The sequence below is a fragment of the Eurosta solidaginis genome, chromosome 2 (assembly GCF_040869045.1).
Source record: "Eurosta solidaginis isolate ZX-2024a chromosome 2, ASM4086904v1, whole genome shotgun sequence".
NCBI lineage: Eukaryota > Metazoa > Arthropoda > Insecta > Diptera > Tephritidae > Eurosta > Eurosta solidaginis.
In genome coordinates, this window is record NC_090320.1 from 56,275,006 (window position 1) to 56,287,311 (window position 12,306).

Genomic DNA, 12,306 nt, shown 5'->3' on the forward strand with positions numbered 1-12,306 from the left:
TCCTCAAGGAGAAAATGAAATATATCGGCTATTCACGTTAGCATGCTTATCAAGTTATCTGTTTCAATTTTGTTTCTGTGTAATGCATTTTATATTTGTAATTGAGTAAAAAAAGAACTAAATGAGCTGATAACCTGATAGGATCCCCAAATGATCCCGAAATTATCCATAAAAAGCCACGAAATGACCCCGACGCTATCGCGGACGGATCCCTAAAACCATCCAGAAATGCCCCCGAAGAGTCTTCAAAAGTTCCTGGAATAGACCCAAAAAACCCGATATGACAACGACACTATTCTAGACTTACCCAGAGAACCACACAGAAATGATCCCTGAAGAGTACAAAAATGATCCCGAAATAGTCCCGAAAAAGTTCCGAAATAACCCTGGCGGGCTCCCGAACGGATCTAAAAAACCATTCAGAAAATATCCAGGAAGGGTTCCTAAATTATCCCGACATAGTCCAGAAAAATTTCCGAAATGACCCCGAGGGGATCCACGACGTATCGCGAAAACCGTGTATAAATGATTCCGGAAGGGTCCCAAAATGATCCCGAAATATTCCGGAAATGACCCCGATGGGATACCGGGCGGATCCAGAAATGATCCCGGAAGGGTCCCAAACCTATCCCGAAAAAGTAACAAAAAAATCTCGAAATTACTTCCACGGCATCCCGGACGGATCCAGAAATGACCTCGGAAGTGTCCCCAAATTACCCTGATGGATCCCGCAAACCATCAAGGATTGATGCCGGAATGATGATCCCGATATAATACAGAAAAAGTAATGAAATGACTCCTAAAGGAATCCCGAAAAAGTGCCTAAATTACCCTGATGGGTTCCCGTACCAATCCCGAAATCCATCCAGAAGTGATGCCGGAAGGGTCCCCAAATGATCCCGTATTAGCTCTAAAAAAGTTCCGAAATGACCCAGACGGGCTGCCGGACGGATCCCGAAAACCATCCAAAAATGATCCCGAAGAAGTCTCGAAATGACCCTGACGGGATCTCGAACGGATCCCTAAACGATCCCGAAAGACATCCAGGAATGATCTTGGAAGGGTCCCAAATGATCATAAAATAGTCTCGGAAAAGTCCAGAAATTACCCTGATGGGATCTCGGACGGATCCTGAAAACCATACTTAAATGATCCCGAAAAAGTCCCGAAATGAACCTGACGGGATCCCGTACGCATCCAGAAAACAATCCAGAAATCATGCCCGTAGGTACCCCAAATAATCCCGAAATAGTCCCGAAATTACCCCGTCGTGATCCTGGACGGATCCCGAAAACCAACCAGAAATGATGCCGGTAGGTACCCCAAATAATTACGAAATGACCCCGTCGGGATCCCGTACGGATCCCTAAAACTATCCAGAAATGATTCCGGAAAGGCCCCAAATGACCCCCTAATAGTCCCGATATGACGCTGACGGATTCCCGGACGGATCCCGAAAACCATCCAGAAATGATGCCGAAAGGGTCCCCAAATGATCCCGTATTAGTCGCGAAAAAGTCCCGAAATTACCATGACGGGATCCCGGACGGATACCCAAAACCATCTAGGAATGATGCCGGAAGGTACCCCAAATGATCCCGAAATGACCCCGATGGGATCCCGGACGGATCCCGAAAATCAACCAGAAATGATGCCGATAGGTACCCCAAATGATCCCAAAATAGTCCCGAAATGACCCCGTCGGGATCACGGACGGATCCCGAGAAAGTCCTGAATTGACCCCGACGGGATCCCGGACGAATACCGAAAACCATTGAGAAATGATGCCTTTGGGTACCCCAAAATGATCCCGAAATAACCCTGAAGGGATCACCGAGGGATCCCGGAAACTATCCAGAAATTATGCCCGAAAGGTTCCCAAATGATCCCCAAATAGTCCCGAAATGACCCGGATGAGATCGCGGACGGATCCAGAAATGACGGTGAAAGGGACCCCAAATGATCCCGTATTAGTCGCGAAATAGTCCGGAAATGACCCCGATGGGATCCCGCACGGATCCAGAAATGATCCCGGAAGGGTACCAAAACTATCCCGAAAAAGTAACAAAAAAATCTCGAAATGACTCCTACGGCATCCCGGACGGATCCAGAAATGACCTCGGAAGGGTCCCCAAATGATCCCAAAATGGTCCCGAAAATACCCTGATGGATCCGGCAAACCATGAAGAATTGATCCCAGAAAGGTCCCGAAAAGTTCCCGAAATAATACAGGAAAAGTCATGAAATGACTCCTAAAGGGTTTCCAAATGATCCCGAAATAGTCCCGAAATTACCCTGATGGGTTCCCGTACAGATCCCGAAATCCATCCAGAAGTGATGCCGGAAGGATCCCCAAATGATCCCGTATTAGCCCTGAAAAAGTTCCGTAATGACCCAGACGGGATCTCGAACGGATCCCTAAATGACTAACGGGATCACGGACAGATCCCGAAATCCATCCAGGAATGATCTTGGAAGGGTCCCAAAATGATCCTGAAATAGTCTCAGAAAAGTTCAGAAATTACCCTGACGGCATCTCGGACGGATCCTGAAAACCATGCTTAAATAATCCCGAAAAAGTCCCGAAATGAACCTGACGGGATCCGGACGGATCCCGAAAACCATCCATAAATGATGGCGAAATGTCGTGTTAGTCGAAAAAAAGTCCCTAAATGACACCGACGGGATCCCGGACGGATCTCGAAAGCCATCCAGAAATGATGCGGGAAGATACCCCTAATGATCCCGAAATAGCCCCAAAATGGCCCGATGATATCCCGGACGGAGCCCTAAAACCATCCAGGACTGATTACGGAAGGGACCCAAAATGACCCCGAAAAAGTCCCGTAGTGATCCCGGAAGCCGTAAAGAATTTATCTCTCAAAGGTACGCAAATTATCCCGAAAATACCCCGACGGGATGCCGGACGGATCCCGAAACCCATCCAGAAATGATGCCGGAAAGGTCCCCAAATGATCGCGAAATAGTTCCGAAATTATGCCGGAATAGTCCCGAAAATGTCCCAAAATAACCCCGACGGGATCTCGGACGGATCCCCAAACCTATACAGAAATTATCACGGAATGGTCCCAAAATGATCCCGAAAAAGTTCTGAAATGATGCCGGAAGGGTCCCCAAATAATCGCGGAATAGTCCCGAAAATGTCCAAAAATACCCCGACCGGATCCCGAAAACCATCCAGAAATGATCCCGGAAGGGTCTCGATATGACCCTAACGGGATTACAAATAAGGTGAAGCTAATTATAAAACCATGTTAATAAGGCAGCAGGCGCGTTGGAGCGAATGAAGAGTTACATAGAAACATACAGGTAAAGCTAATAAAAGCGTGCTAATAAAAACAATTGGCGGAGGGCGGATGGCGGGAGGAGAAGGAGAGGACCACTGATAATTTTTCCAAAATTGTTTAGATCTCGATCTGTATGTGGCATATACCAAAAACTATTAATTTAGGAGAAAATGTATATTGAGTTATAACAATTTATAGATTTTACACCAGAGGGTTAGAGAAGGGGGAGGTGGCGGAGGGTGTCACTGATCACTTTGTAAGCCCTCGATTTATTTGACCCATTTAGTCTGTAATATTGGTGAAGGCCCGTATACGTAAAGTTATAATGTGTAAAAATTATTAAAAAGTAATTGTTCGAAGAGGTCGTGGGAACCCCACCCCCTTTCCTTGTTCGAAAAAAATGTCGCTAGTAGACTATTGTCTGTGTCCCAAATTTCATCAAAATCCGTGTAACAGTTCTGGCGTGACGAAAAGACGAAAAAATACAATAATTAAATTATAACTGTTCCTAGGGGGTGGCGCCCTTCCCCCCTTTTCAAAAAAATATAGCTAGTAGATCCTTCTAGACTATTGGCTATATGCGTACCAAATTTCTTCCAAATCGGTCTAGCCGTTCTTGCGTGATTGAGTCACAAAGACAAACGTCTGGACAAACATCCACACATCCAAACATCTAAACATCCAAACTTTCCCATTTATAATATAATATGTATATAGGTGACGTGTTTGCCTCTAGTTGATTATATCAACTCTTCCACGTACCTTGCCCCAACATTACGCAACAGTGTAGTGACAGCACTTATGCGCTCGTTCTTTATTACTTCATAAAGCATACCAATACCACACCTAAGCCCATGCTTATACATTCTCTAGTACTTGTAACAAAGCTTAGATTCCGCTTCTGATTCGTCGGAACTTCTGATTGATTTAGATTTCCGGTTTCGGTACCATTCAATTGGAATCGGAAGTATAGTGGTTTAGCGTTGTGTTTGGTTTATCATTTGCAAATATATATATATGTTTTTTCATTTGGCTTAGCAAATTCCAAAATGTTTTCATCTGATTATTTCACTCAATTTTTTCCACTGAAAAAAGCATCGATTGAAACAAAGAATTAAATATAAAATAAATCATATTGTACTGATATTTTATTTGTAATGTTTTATTCGTCATGCTCTTTAAACTAGATATGCATATTTTCCGATTCCCATTCCGGTTCCGACAAGACAAATTTCTAGCTTCCGGTTACGATAAATGACTTTGTTTCGTTTATTAACGTTAATTATCGTAACGAAATGTTATCGGTTCGTTGGTTAAGCATACCTGCGATAAACTCACTTCCGTTACATCCCTACTCCATACAGTACATATGCCAATATTACACACTACGCCTGCATTTACATTCGACATATCCCCCATATAGCATACCTCTTACAATAACTAGCTTACACTTACATCCTACCCTTTACATTCATGATTCTCCCGTATCGTGAGTAAAGACGTTTACACATCAAAAAAACAAAAAACAAAAAATTTGAGGAAATTGAAATTTTTGGTCGAAACAAGTGAAAAAATGAATGATTAAAAAATGCTACACACTAAATGGAAAAACAGTGTTTGTATTCTCTGATGAATCCATTATTGACCTTTTTACTACCTTTATATTAAGTCCCTTTCATGTTTGTCCCCTCATTTCCATACGAATTTTTGCCCACGGATAAAGTTGGGTCGTTTCGTTCTGAACTTGTTCAATTGAACGGGTCTCTCAACTGAACAAGTGAACTAGATCTTCGATTTCGGCTCTATTTGTTCTTTTAGTTCTTTCTCTCTTCTCTTTCGCGAACATTGTAAATTCATAAATACATATGTACGTAGAATTTGACAGTGAACACGAATGTCGATGATGCCACTTACACTAAAGATATGTGTGGACTATTTATGAAGAACCTCTTTTGTAAGAAACTAATTATTACATTTGAACTTGAAAAGTTGTCTGTACTCTTTCAATTTCCTGGATCTTCCGAAATTTGTAACAACTTGTTCGTTCATCAGAAAAAGAACGAAAGAACCGAATCTCTGAAATGAACGAAAAAGCACAACTCTACCCACGGAAAAGTCTTTTTCGGTAACTTCCCGTTGAGCTAGACACTTGATACTTAGAACATAGTTCAGATCTGGGGGACATTACAATGCAAGTGAAAAAAAAATTCGGTAGGTGGCGCACGGATCGAGATATACAGAAAATTAATTTTAAAATGGAAATTTTGCGATCGACTTTTAACTAACTTCTCGGTGATCCAGAGACTTGAAACTTAGCACATAGTTTGCGAGTTGATGGCACTACAATTCGTGGAAAACAAAATTCCGCCAGGTGGCAGACGAATCGAGATAAACGAAAGTCCCTGAAAAAACGCAGGGAATCTTGCGATCGATTTTTAAGTAACTTCCCGGTGACCTAGACACTTGGAACTTGGCACACAGTTCGAGGCTTGGTGACAATACAATTTACAGAAAACAAAATTCCGCTAGGTGGTGTGAGATAACTACAAGAGCTATTGTTAAAGTTTTTTAGTCAAAATTCACCAAGACTGTGTCTGTATTAAAGGAAAAATTGCCTTCTATTTTTTGGTCCATTTATATAGAGGTAGTCCTTACAATTTTTTTTATCATATTTTCATAAAATTGGATTTAAAATTTTACCTAAACATACAATATCGCCCGATGTTTCTTCTTCAATATAAATAACAAAGGGACGATCTACATGAAATTTTTGATATTTCGCTGGCCGTATAATAGGCTCTATCAATTGATTTCCAGTGCCATTAAAATTTATTCCATTTGCTTGAAAAATATTCATCTTATCACGTGTAACATCTGCATTGTCAAATGCGTCAAACAAACTTATATTAAATCTATGATTTGATTGCTTTATAATATTCTCCTTAAAATCTATCTTAAAATAACTTTTAAATTTGGGTAATACAACATTTACAGTCATCTCTTCCATCATCCATTCTATCCGTTTTAATTGCTCATAACCCAATCTACTTAACAACTCTTCTGCACCATTTTTAGTATGCGGTAAAAGTATATACAATGCCATATTATTGCTGTATGGCAAGCGTAGTATTTTGGCATCCAAAACTTGGGAATCCAGATATTGCAAATTATCAGTAGTTTCTACAGCAGGTACTCTTCTTCTTATCTTAGGTGTAACATAAAACTCTGCATTTACTTTATATTTAAAATCTACAAGTAAAAGTTCATTAGATTCATATATATTGATAATATAAATTGGTAAAGCATGAATTTCTGTTGTGGACTCAATCATTTTCGTATATTTATGATTCGTAACCAAGTTGGCCCAGTCATTGATGGCTTCCATTAAGATATCATCATCACGGAATATAAACTTTTGTATTTTGTTGTTACGCAGAATTTCTAAATATTTTGGTAGTCTTATATTTACTTTTGATTCGATATATGTCATGGTTTGTCCGGGCACTTGCTTTATACTGTCTAAAGATTTCATTTCATTTGTATAAGACGATTTTAATAGTGAATTTAAAATTTTTGGTGAAACAATAATATTAGTTTTGTTGTTTTGGAAAATATGTGTGGTTTCCAAAACATACCAAGGGTAGAGTTGAGTTTGTAGATCATTTGATATGTTGCAGCTTACTAACTTTTTTAGATCTATTTTGCATAATACTACCACAATAATGTAGTATTTGTAAAAAGTTATTGTTATCATTTTTGTAGCTAAAATCAATATTTTATACGTTCACTATTTTGTAAAAGAGAAAAAATGTAATAGCGCGTAGTCGGCACTGCACAATACGGAATGCAATTCTAAAGTGAATAATCAAGCAAAAATTGCTGAACCTTATCTGAATTATCTTTGATTCGTATTAAAATATGCATGCATGTGTGCATATTCAAAGGGGAGTACTGAAATATTAAGAAATTGCCAGCGTGCTGGCCTACGATAACTTGAGAAAAGCTTTTCTCAACTGTGTTGCTATCTTCCAGTTGTTTGATAGCTTTCTGTGTATATTTCCAGCGGCAATACAAATCTTCTCAGCGAAAAGTCACTTGCAGATGCGTTCGGAGTTAAGAAAAAATTAAGGGCCTTATTCTCTATTACGGAACTAACGATCGCTTTGCCTCAGAGACGAACAGCTAATGCTAGCTTTCGCTTTATCACTTGACATAAAGTAAGAAACGTAAAGGCCGAACAAAAATTATAGAGAATACCGTTTCTAGACGAAATCGTTTACAGGCGAATTGTTCGTCTGAGCTATCGTTGTTGTTGTTGTTGTAGTAACAGTGCTACACCCCACCCAATAGGGGCGACCGATCACTAATTGTCATCAATATCCTGTAACGGGAGTCCAAGGAAACTTGCTGTTTCAACAGAGGTGATGAGAAGGGTTGGTGTCGTGTGGGGACACATTGCAAGCGGTGCATATATTTTGTATTTCGGAGTTGATTCTGGACAGGTAAGAGTTTAACATGTTACAGTATCCAGAACGAAGTTGAACTAGAGTGACTCGCGTTTCCAATACAGAGTGAAGCCCTAAAAGTAGCACGCCACGCTCAGCGAAAAGTCACTTGCAGATGCGTTCGGAGTTAAGAAAAAATTAAGGGCCTTATTCTCTATTACGGAACTAACGATCGCTTTGCCTCAGAGACGAACAGCTAATGCTAGCTTTCGCTTTATCACTTGACATAAAGTAAGAAACGTAAAAGCCGAACAAAAATTATAGAGAATACCGTTTCTAGACGAAATCGTTTGTAGGCGAATTGTTCGTCTGAGCTATCGTTGTTGTTGTTGTTGTAGTAACAGTGCTACACCCCACCCAATAGGTGCGACCGATCACTAATTGTCATCAATATCCTGTAACGGGAGTCCAAGGAAACTTGCTGTTTCAACAGAGGTGATGAGAGGGGTTGGTGTCGTGTGGGGACACATTGCAAGCGGTGCATATATTTTGTTTGTCGGAGTTGATTCTGGACAGGTAAGAGTTTAACATGTTACAGTATCCAGAACGAAGTTGAACTAGAGTGACTCGCGTTTCCAATACAGAGTGAAGCCCTAAAAGTAGCACGCCACAAATTGGAAGACAAACTTGGCTCCAATCTCGTTTAATGTATATTCCGACAATTATATTACAAACATAGTCGATAAACGTTGCCCTGCTCGAAACTTCGCTTTCTTACAAGTATAAAGTGAACCTTCGTCCCCTCATTACCACTGTTGTTGTTGATGTAGCGATAAAAACATCACGCGAAGGTTTTGGGGAGTTTTATCGATGTTGATGGTCCCTTGCCAGATATAGATCCCGTACGTTCCGGTAACAAGCACCAATATCAGTCCACACGTCAAATTTCAAAATTCTAGGTGTATTATTTACTAAATAATCAGGTTTTTGTGTTTTCCAAAATGTTATATAAGTTAAAGGACTATAGTCCTTGTTTATAAAAAAAATTAATTTGTTGGGCCAACTCGCCCAACCAACAACACTAAACAACACAAGTTCAAATAGTATTCTTCAAGTATATTTTAATGTAATTAATTCACAATTAGAACTAAGACTAATTTATTGTTAACGCTAATCCGTCCCGATTGAATTAAGGTGTTAGGTTGCCATGCGCGGCCGTATGTAGTGAGAACCATAATTTGCAGGTGTTAGTTGCCGTCACTAACCATGGCCTTGAATTAAGGTGTTAGGTTGCCATGCGCAGCCGTATGTTGTGAGAAATATAATTTGCTGACTCGGCGCGCGTGTACTGGCCATACGTGGGAATGTTGCGATAAGGGCAACTGGCGCGTGTTAACTCTTCCCCCTTTAAAGATCTGCGTCCCGCAGATTACGATTTGGAAAAGTGTCCTCTTTATGTTGTCTTCTAATGGATAGCCGCAATTTCGGGAATTTTGGCTCCGTTGTTAATTTCTTCCAAATTATCCAAATCATGAGTAGGAGCAGAAGTAGCCCCAAAGTTTCCGACGCCGTGAACCAATTTGTTTTGTCCCTCAGGTACCTCAAGAGCTTAACATTTCCGATTGTCATCTCGTGTACAAGATTAAGGTTAACTGCAAGGCTTTTATTTGCAATAGTAGATAGCACAGGGGGGAGTATTTGAACTCCTGAACTACTCATACTCCAGTAGGTTCTGTCACTAATGCGGATCGTTTCATTGTCCAGTTGAAGGATGTAAAAGCCGCTCAAGTGATTAGGAGTATCACCTGACCACACGGTGTTATTGAAATTGTCTTAGAGAATCGTGTCTTCCTTGATCACCTCGATCGTTGAGTCATTGCAATTGATGTACCGACAACTAGTTTTACCACCTTTGAGCAGACGTGGCAGACAGTCGTCCTCTCGAAGTAGGTCCAGCGCTTTTTGCTTGCATACCATTGCGCTTGTAAGGTGGGTGCAGCTATCCTTGATACCATACGTTTGCTCTTTGTTGATTAAGACTGTGCTGTACTTCAGGTCTATGCGATGTCCGTCTTTTACAATTGCTCTGGTGATCAGATGGTTAAATCTCGTTTGGGCCACCTTTGGCATGGACACAACGTACAGTAGCATCGTGCCGTTGGTGTAGATTGAAGGTTCGCTGAGTTCTATTGCTTCGATCACATTGCTGTATGGAAGGACATCTAATTCGCTTATAAGTCCATTGATCTCTTCTTTTCTAGTAGGTTGCTGTTGACAATACCTGCCTTAGCCATCTGGCAGGCCTGCACCAGTTCGTTCATATCGTCCTTCAGGATCATGACTTTCTGAAGAATTTCTTGTGAAAGCTTTATGAGATGATTCTGGCCAATGATGTCATTTGTGTTGGTTACGATGCCGTTGACAACCTGCAATAACTCTGAGTTTTCTTAAATATTTCAGAGTTTACCTTGTATTGTTGGTTATTGTTAGATACTAGAGTGTCTTGGGCTCGTAGGAGCTCATCCCAGTCGGAAGCGTCGGGGGAACCGGCTATCCATTTCCAAGCCGATCCTATCTAGTTGATTGATCGCTTGATTCTCTTGTTCTTTGGACCTTTTAACTCCTCGAGCTGCGTTTGGATTTTACTCAAGTGGAAAAAAATGACGTCTGTGAGGTCGTTCGTTTCATCCAGTTTCTTGACTTCAATTTCCAGGCGGTTTGCTATTTCCTCATAACGGGCTAGGTTGATTACATGAATTAATTTGAAGTAGCCATTGATTATCCAGCCGTACCCATCACGTACGGTTACCACGGGCGAGTCGAGATCGAATACCACATATGCTTGTGCGGATGCCCAGAAGCAGATTTTAGGAGTCGAAGTACACATAATTCTAATAACTAGTGAAATACATAGTCAACTATTGCTATTAAAAATTTTACATTTCAAAGTTTAAGTACTAGTCTAAGTAAATTTCAAATTTCATTTTAATTTAGGTAGATTTTAGATTTCAAATTGTAATTAACTTTTCAAGTATAAAGTAGACTATTTTTAAATCCTACTGCTATACCTAATGAGTGGAGTTCGGGTCGGCAAGGGTTTGACAGGATTTTACGAGGACCCAGGAGTGATGTTAAAAGTGGAATTTTTCTGACAGTTAGTTTCAGTAATTAATTTAGTAAGTTAGTTGTTAGTTTTTGTTAGATTTATATTTTTTCTTTTTTTGTTATTTTTTTGTAAGTTAGTTAGCTTTAGTTTTTTGTTAGTAATAGTATTTTTCGAGGAATGTTCCTACTTTCCTGTTCGTGTAGAAGAAGAGCCTCGTTAGTGCGCTCCCTGAAGTTTGCTAAATCCTGGTAATTTATCCTAGCTGTCAGAAAACCATCAGCCGGTTTGCGCTTTATTATGGAACGTATCGTGTTATTATACCTATCCACAGTTATTGCGACGCGTTCTTCAGGTGTTAATCTAGGAAATTCAACGGAAAGGCAGCGGTATATTTCGATCAAGGTAGAGTGTAGCCTCTCTACCTGACCATTGGCCTCGCTTCGCTGCGTTGGTGTTTGGTATATTTCTATCCCTAAGGACCTGATATAATTTAATAAAAGTGGTGACAAAAATCCGCGTTCGTTGTCCATGACCAAGGCTCGTGGCACTGTGAAATAATGCAGCGTGATCGTTAGGTTCATTCGCAAATGAGGAGGTGACTTATTTTTGATTGGGAAGAGCTTAGCAAATTTGGTAAATTTGTCGATACAACTCAAATATTTTTGTCGTTCAATTTCGAAAATGTCGATGTGCAAGATTTCGCACGGATAACTAGGAATGGGAGTTGGTTGCTCATATGGTTTAGAAGGGTGCCTAACGTATTTCTTCAATTTACATGTTTCGCATTGGCTAATGTATTCCCTAATCTGTTTGAACATTGCGGGAAAATAAAATTTGTCCAGTACCCGTTCCCTATTCTCATGAGCATTTCGATGCGCGCTCTTGTGCTCCTCGATAATGTCGAATACCCTATCAGCTATTGTCACGCGCTGCGTGATCCTAATTTTATATCTGCTGAAATTGTTAACGTATACAGCCTGCAAACTATGGAGATCATCTTCCGGAATTTTAGTGACATTTATAACATTTGGGATGAGGTAACTTTTGAGGACTGGTGACAAAGCTTCGACGCTTAATACAGGCTTTGTGACAAAGTACCTCTTGTACCCCCTATGAGGCTCTTCTGTACACTCGCAACTCGCCCCCCTCCTAAAAATTATTTGATTTCTAAACACATTTCTGGGTGCCTCTACGTGAGGTATGAGGTCAGAGCTATCCTGCTCTGCGGAGTTTCAGACACCGCGTCAGCTATAGTACTCGATGGTTGTACAGCTATGGAGTCAGTGAGTGCGTTCACTTCCGTCTTGAGACGGGAGAGTGCATCAGCGACTACATTTGTCTTACCTGGCTTGTAGATTAACTCGCAGTTATATTCCTCTATACGAGCTTTCTATCGCTTGAGCTTTGCATTGTAATTGCGCCTATAAATGGTTTGGAAAAATCTGGA

At 40.5% G+C, this 12,306-nt stretch overlaps 2 protein-coding genes across 2 annotated transcripts in view; one reads left to right on the plus strand and one right to left on the minus strand.

Moving 5' to 3' along the window:
- The window catches only part of cup, a 203,027-nt gene that overhangs the window by 135,542 nt on the left and 55,179 nt on the right, over positions 1-12,306 (plus strand). The window lies entirely within an intron of this gene.
- Spn27A (Serpin 27A) lies at positions 4,440-7,403 on the minus strand. The gene has a single exon (XM_067769505.1). It carries the CDS (start codon positions 7,060-7,062, stop codon positions 5,983-5,985), a length of 1,080 nt encoding a protein of 359 aa, XP_067625606.1. The 5' UTR covers positions 7,063-7,403; the 3' UTR covers positions 4,440-5,982.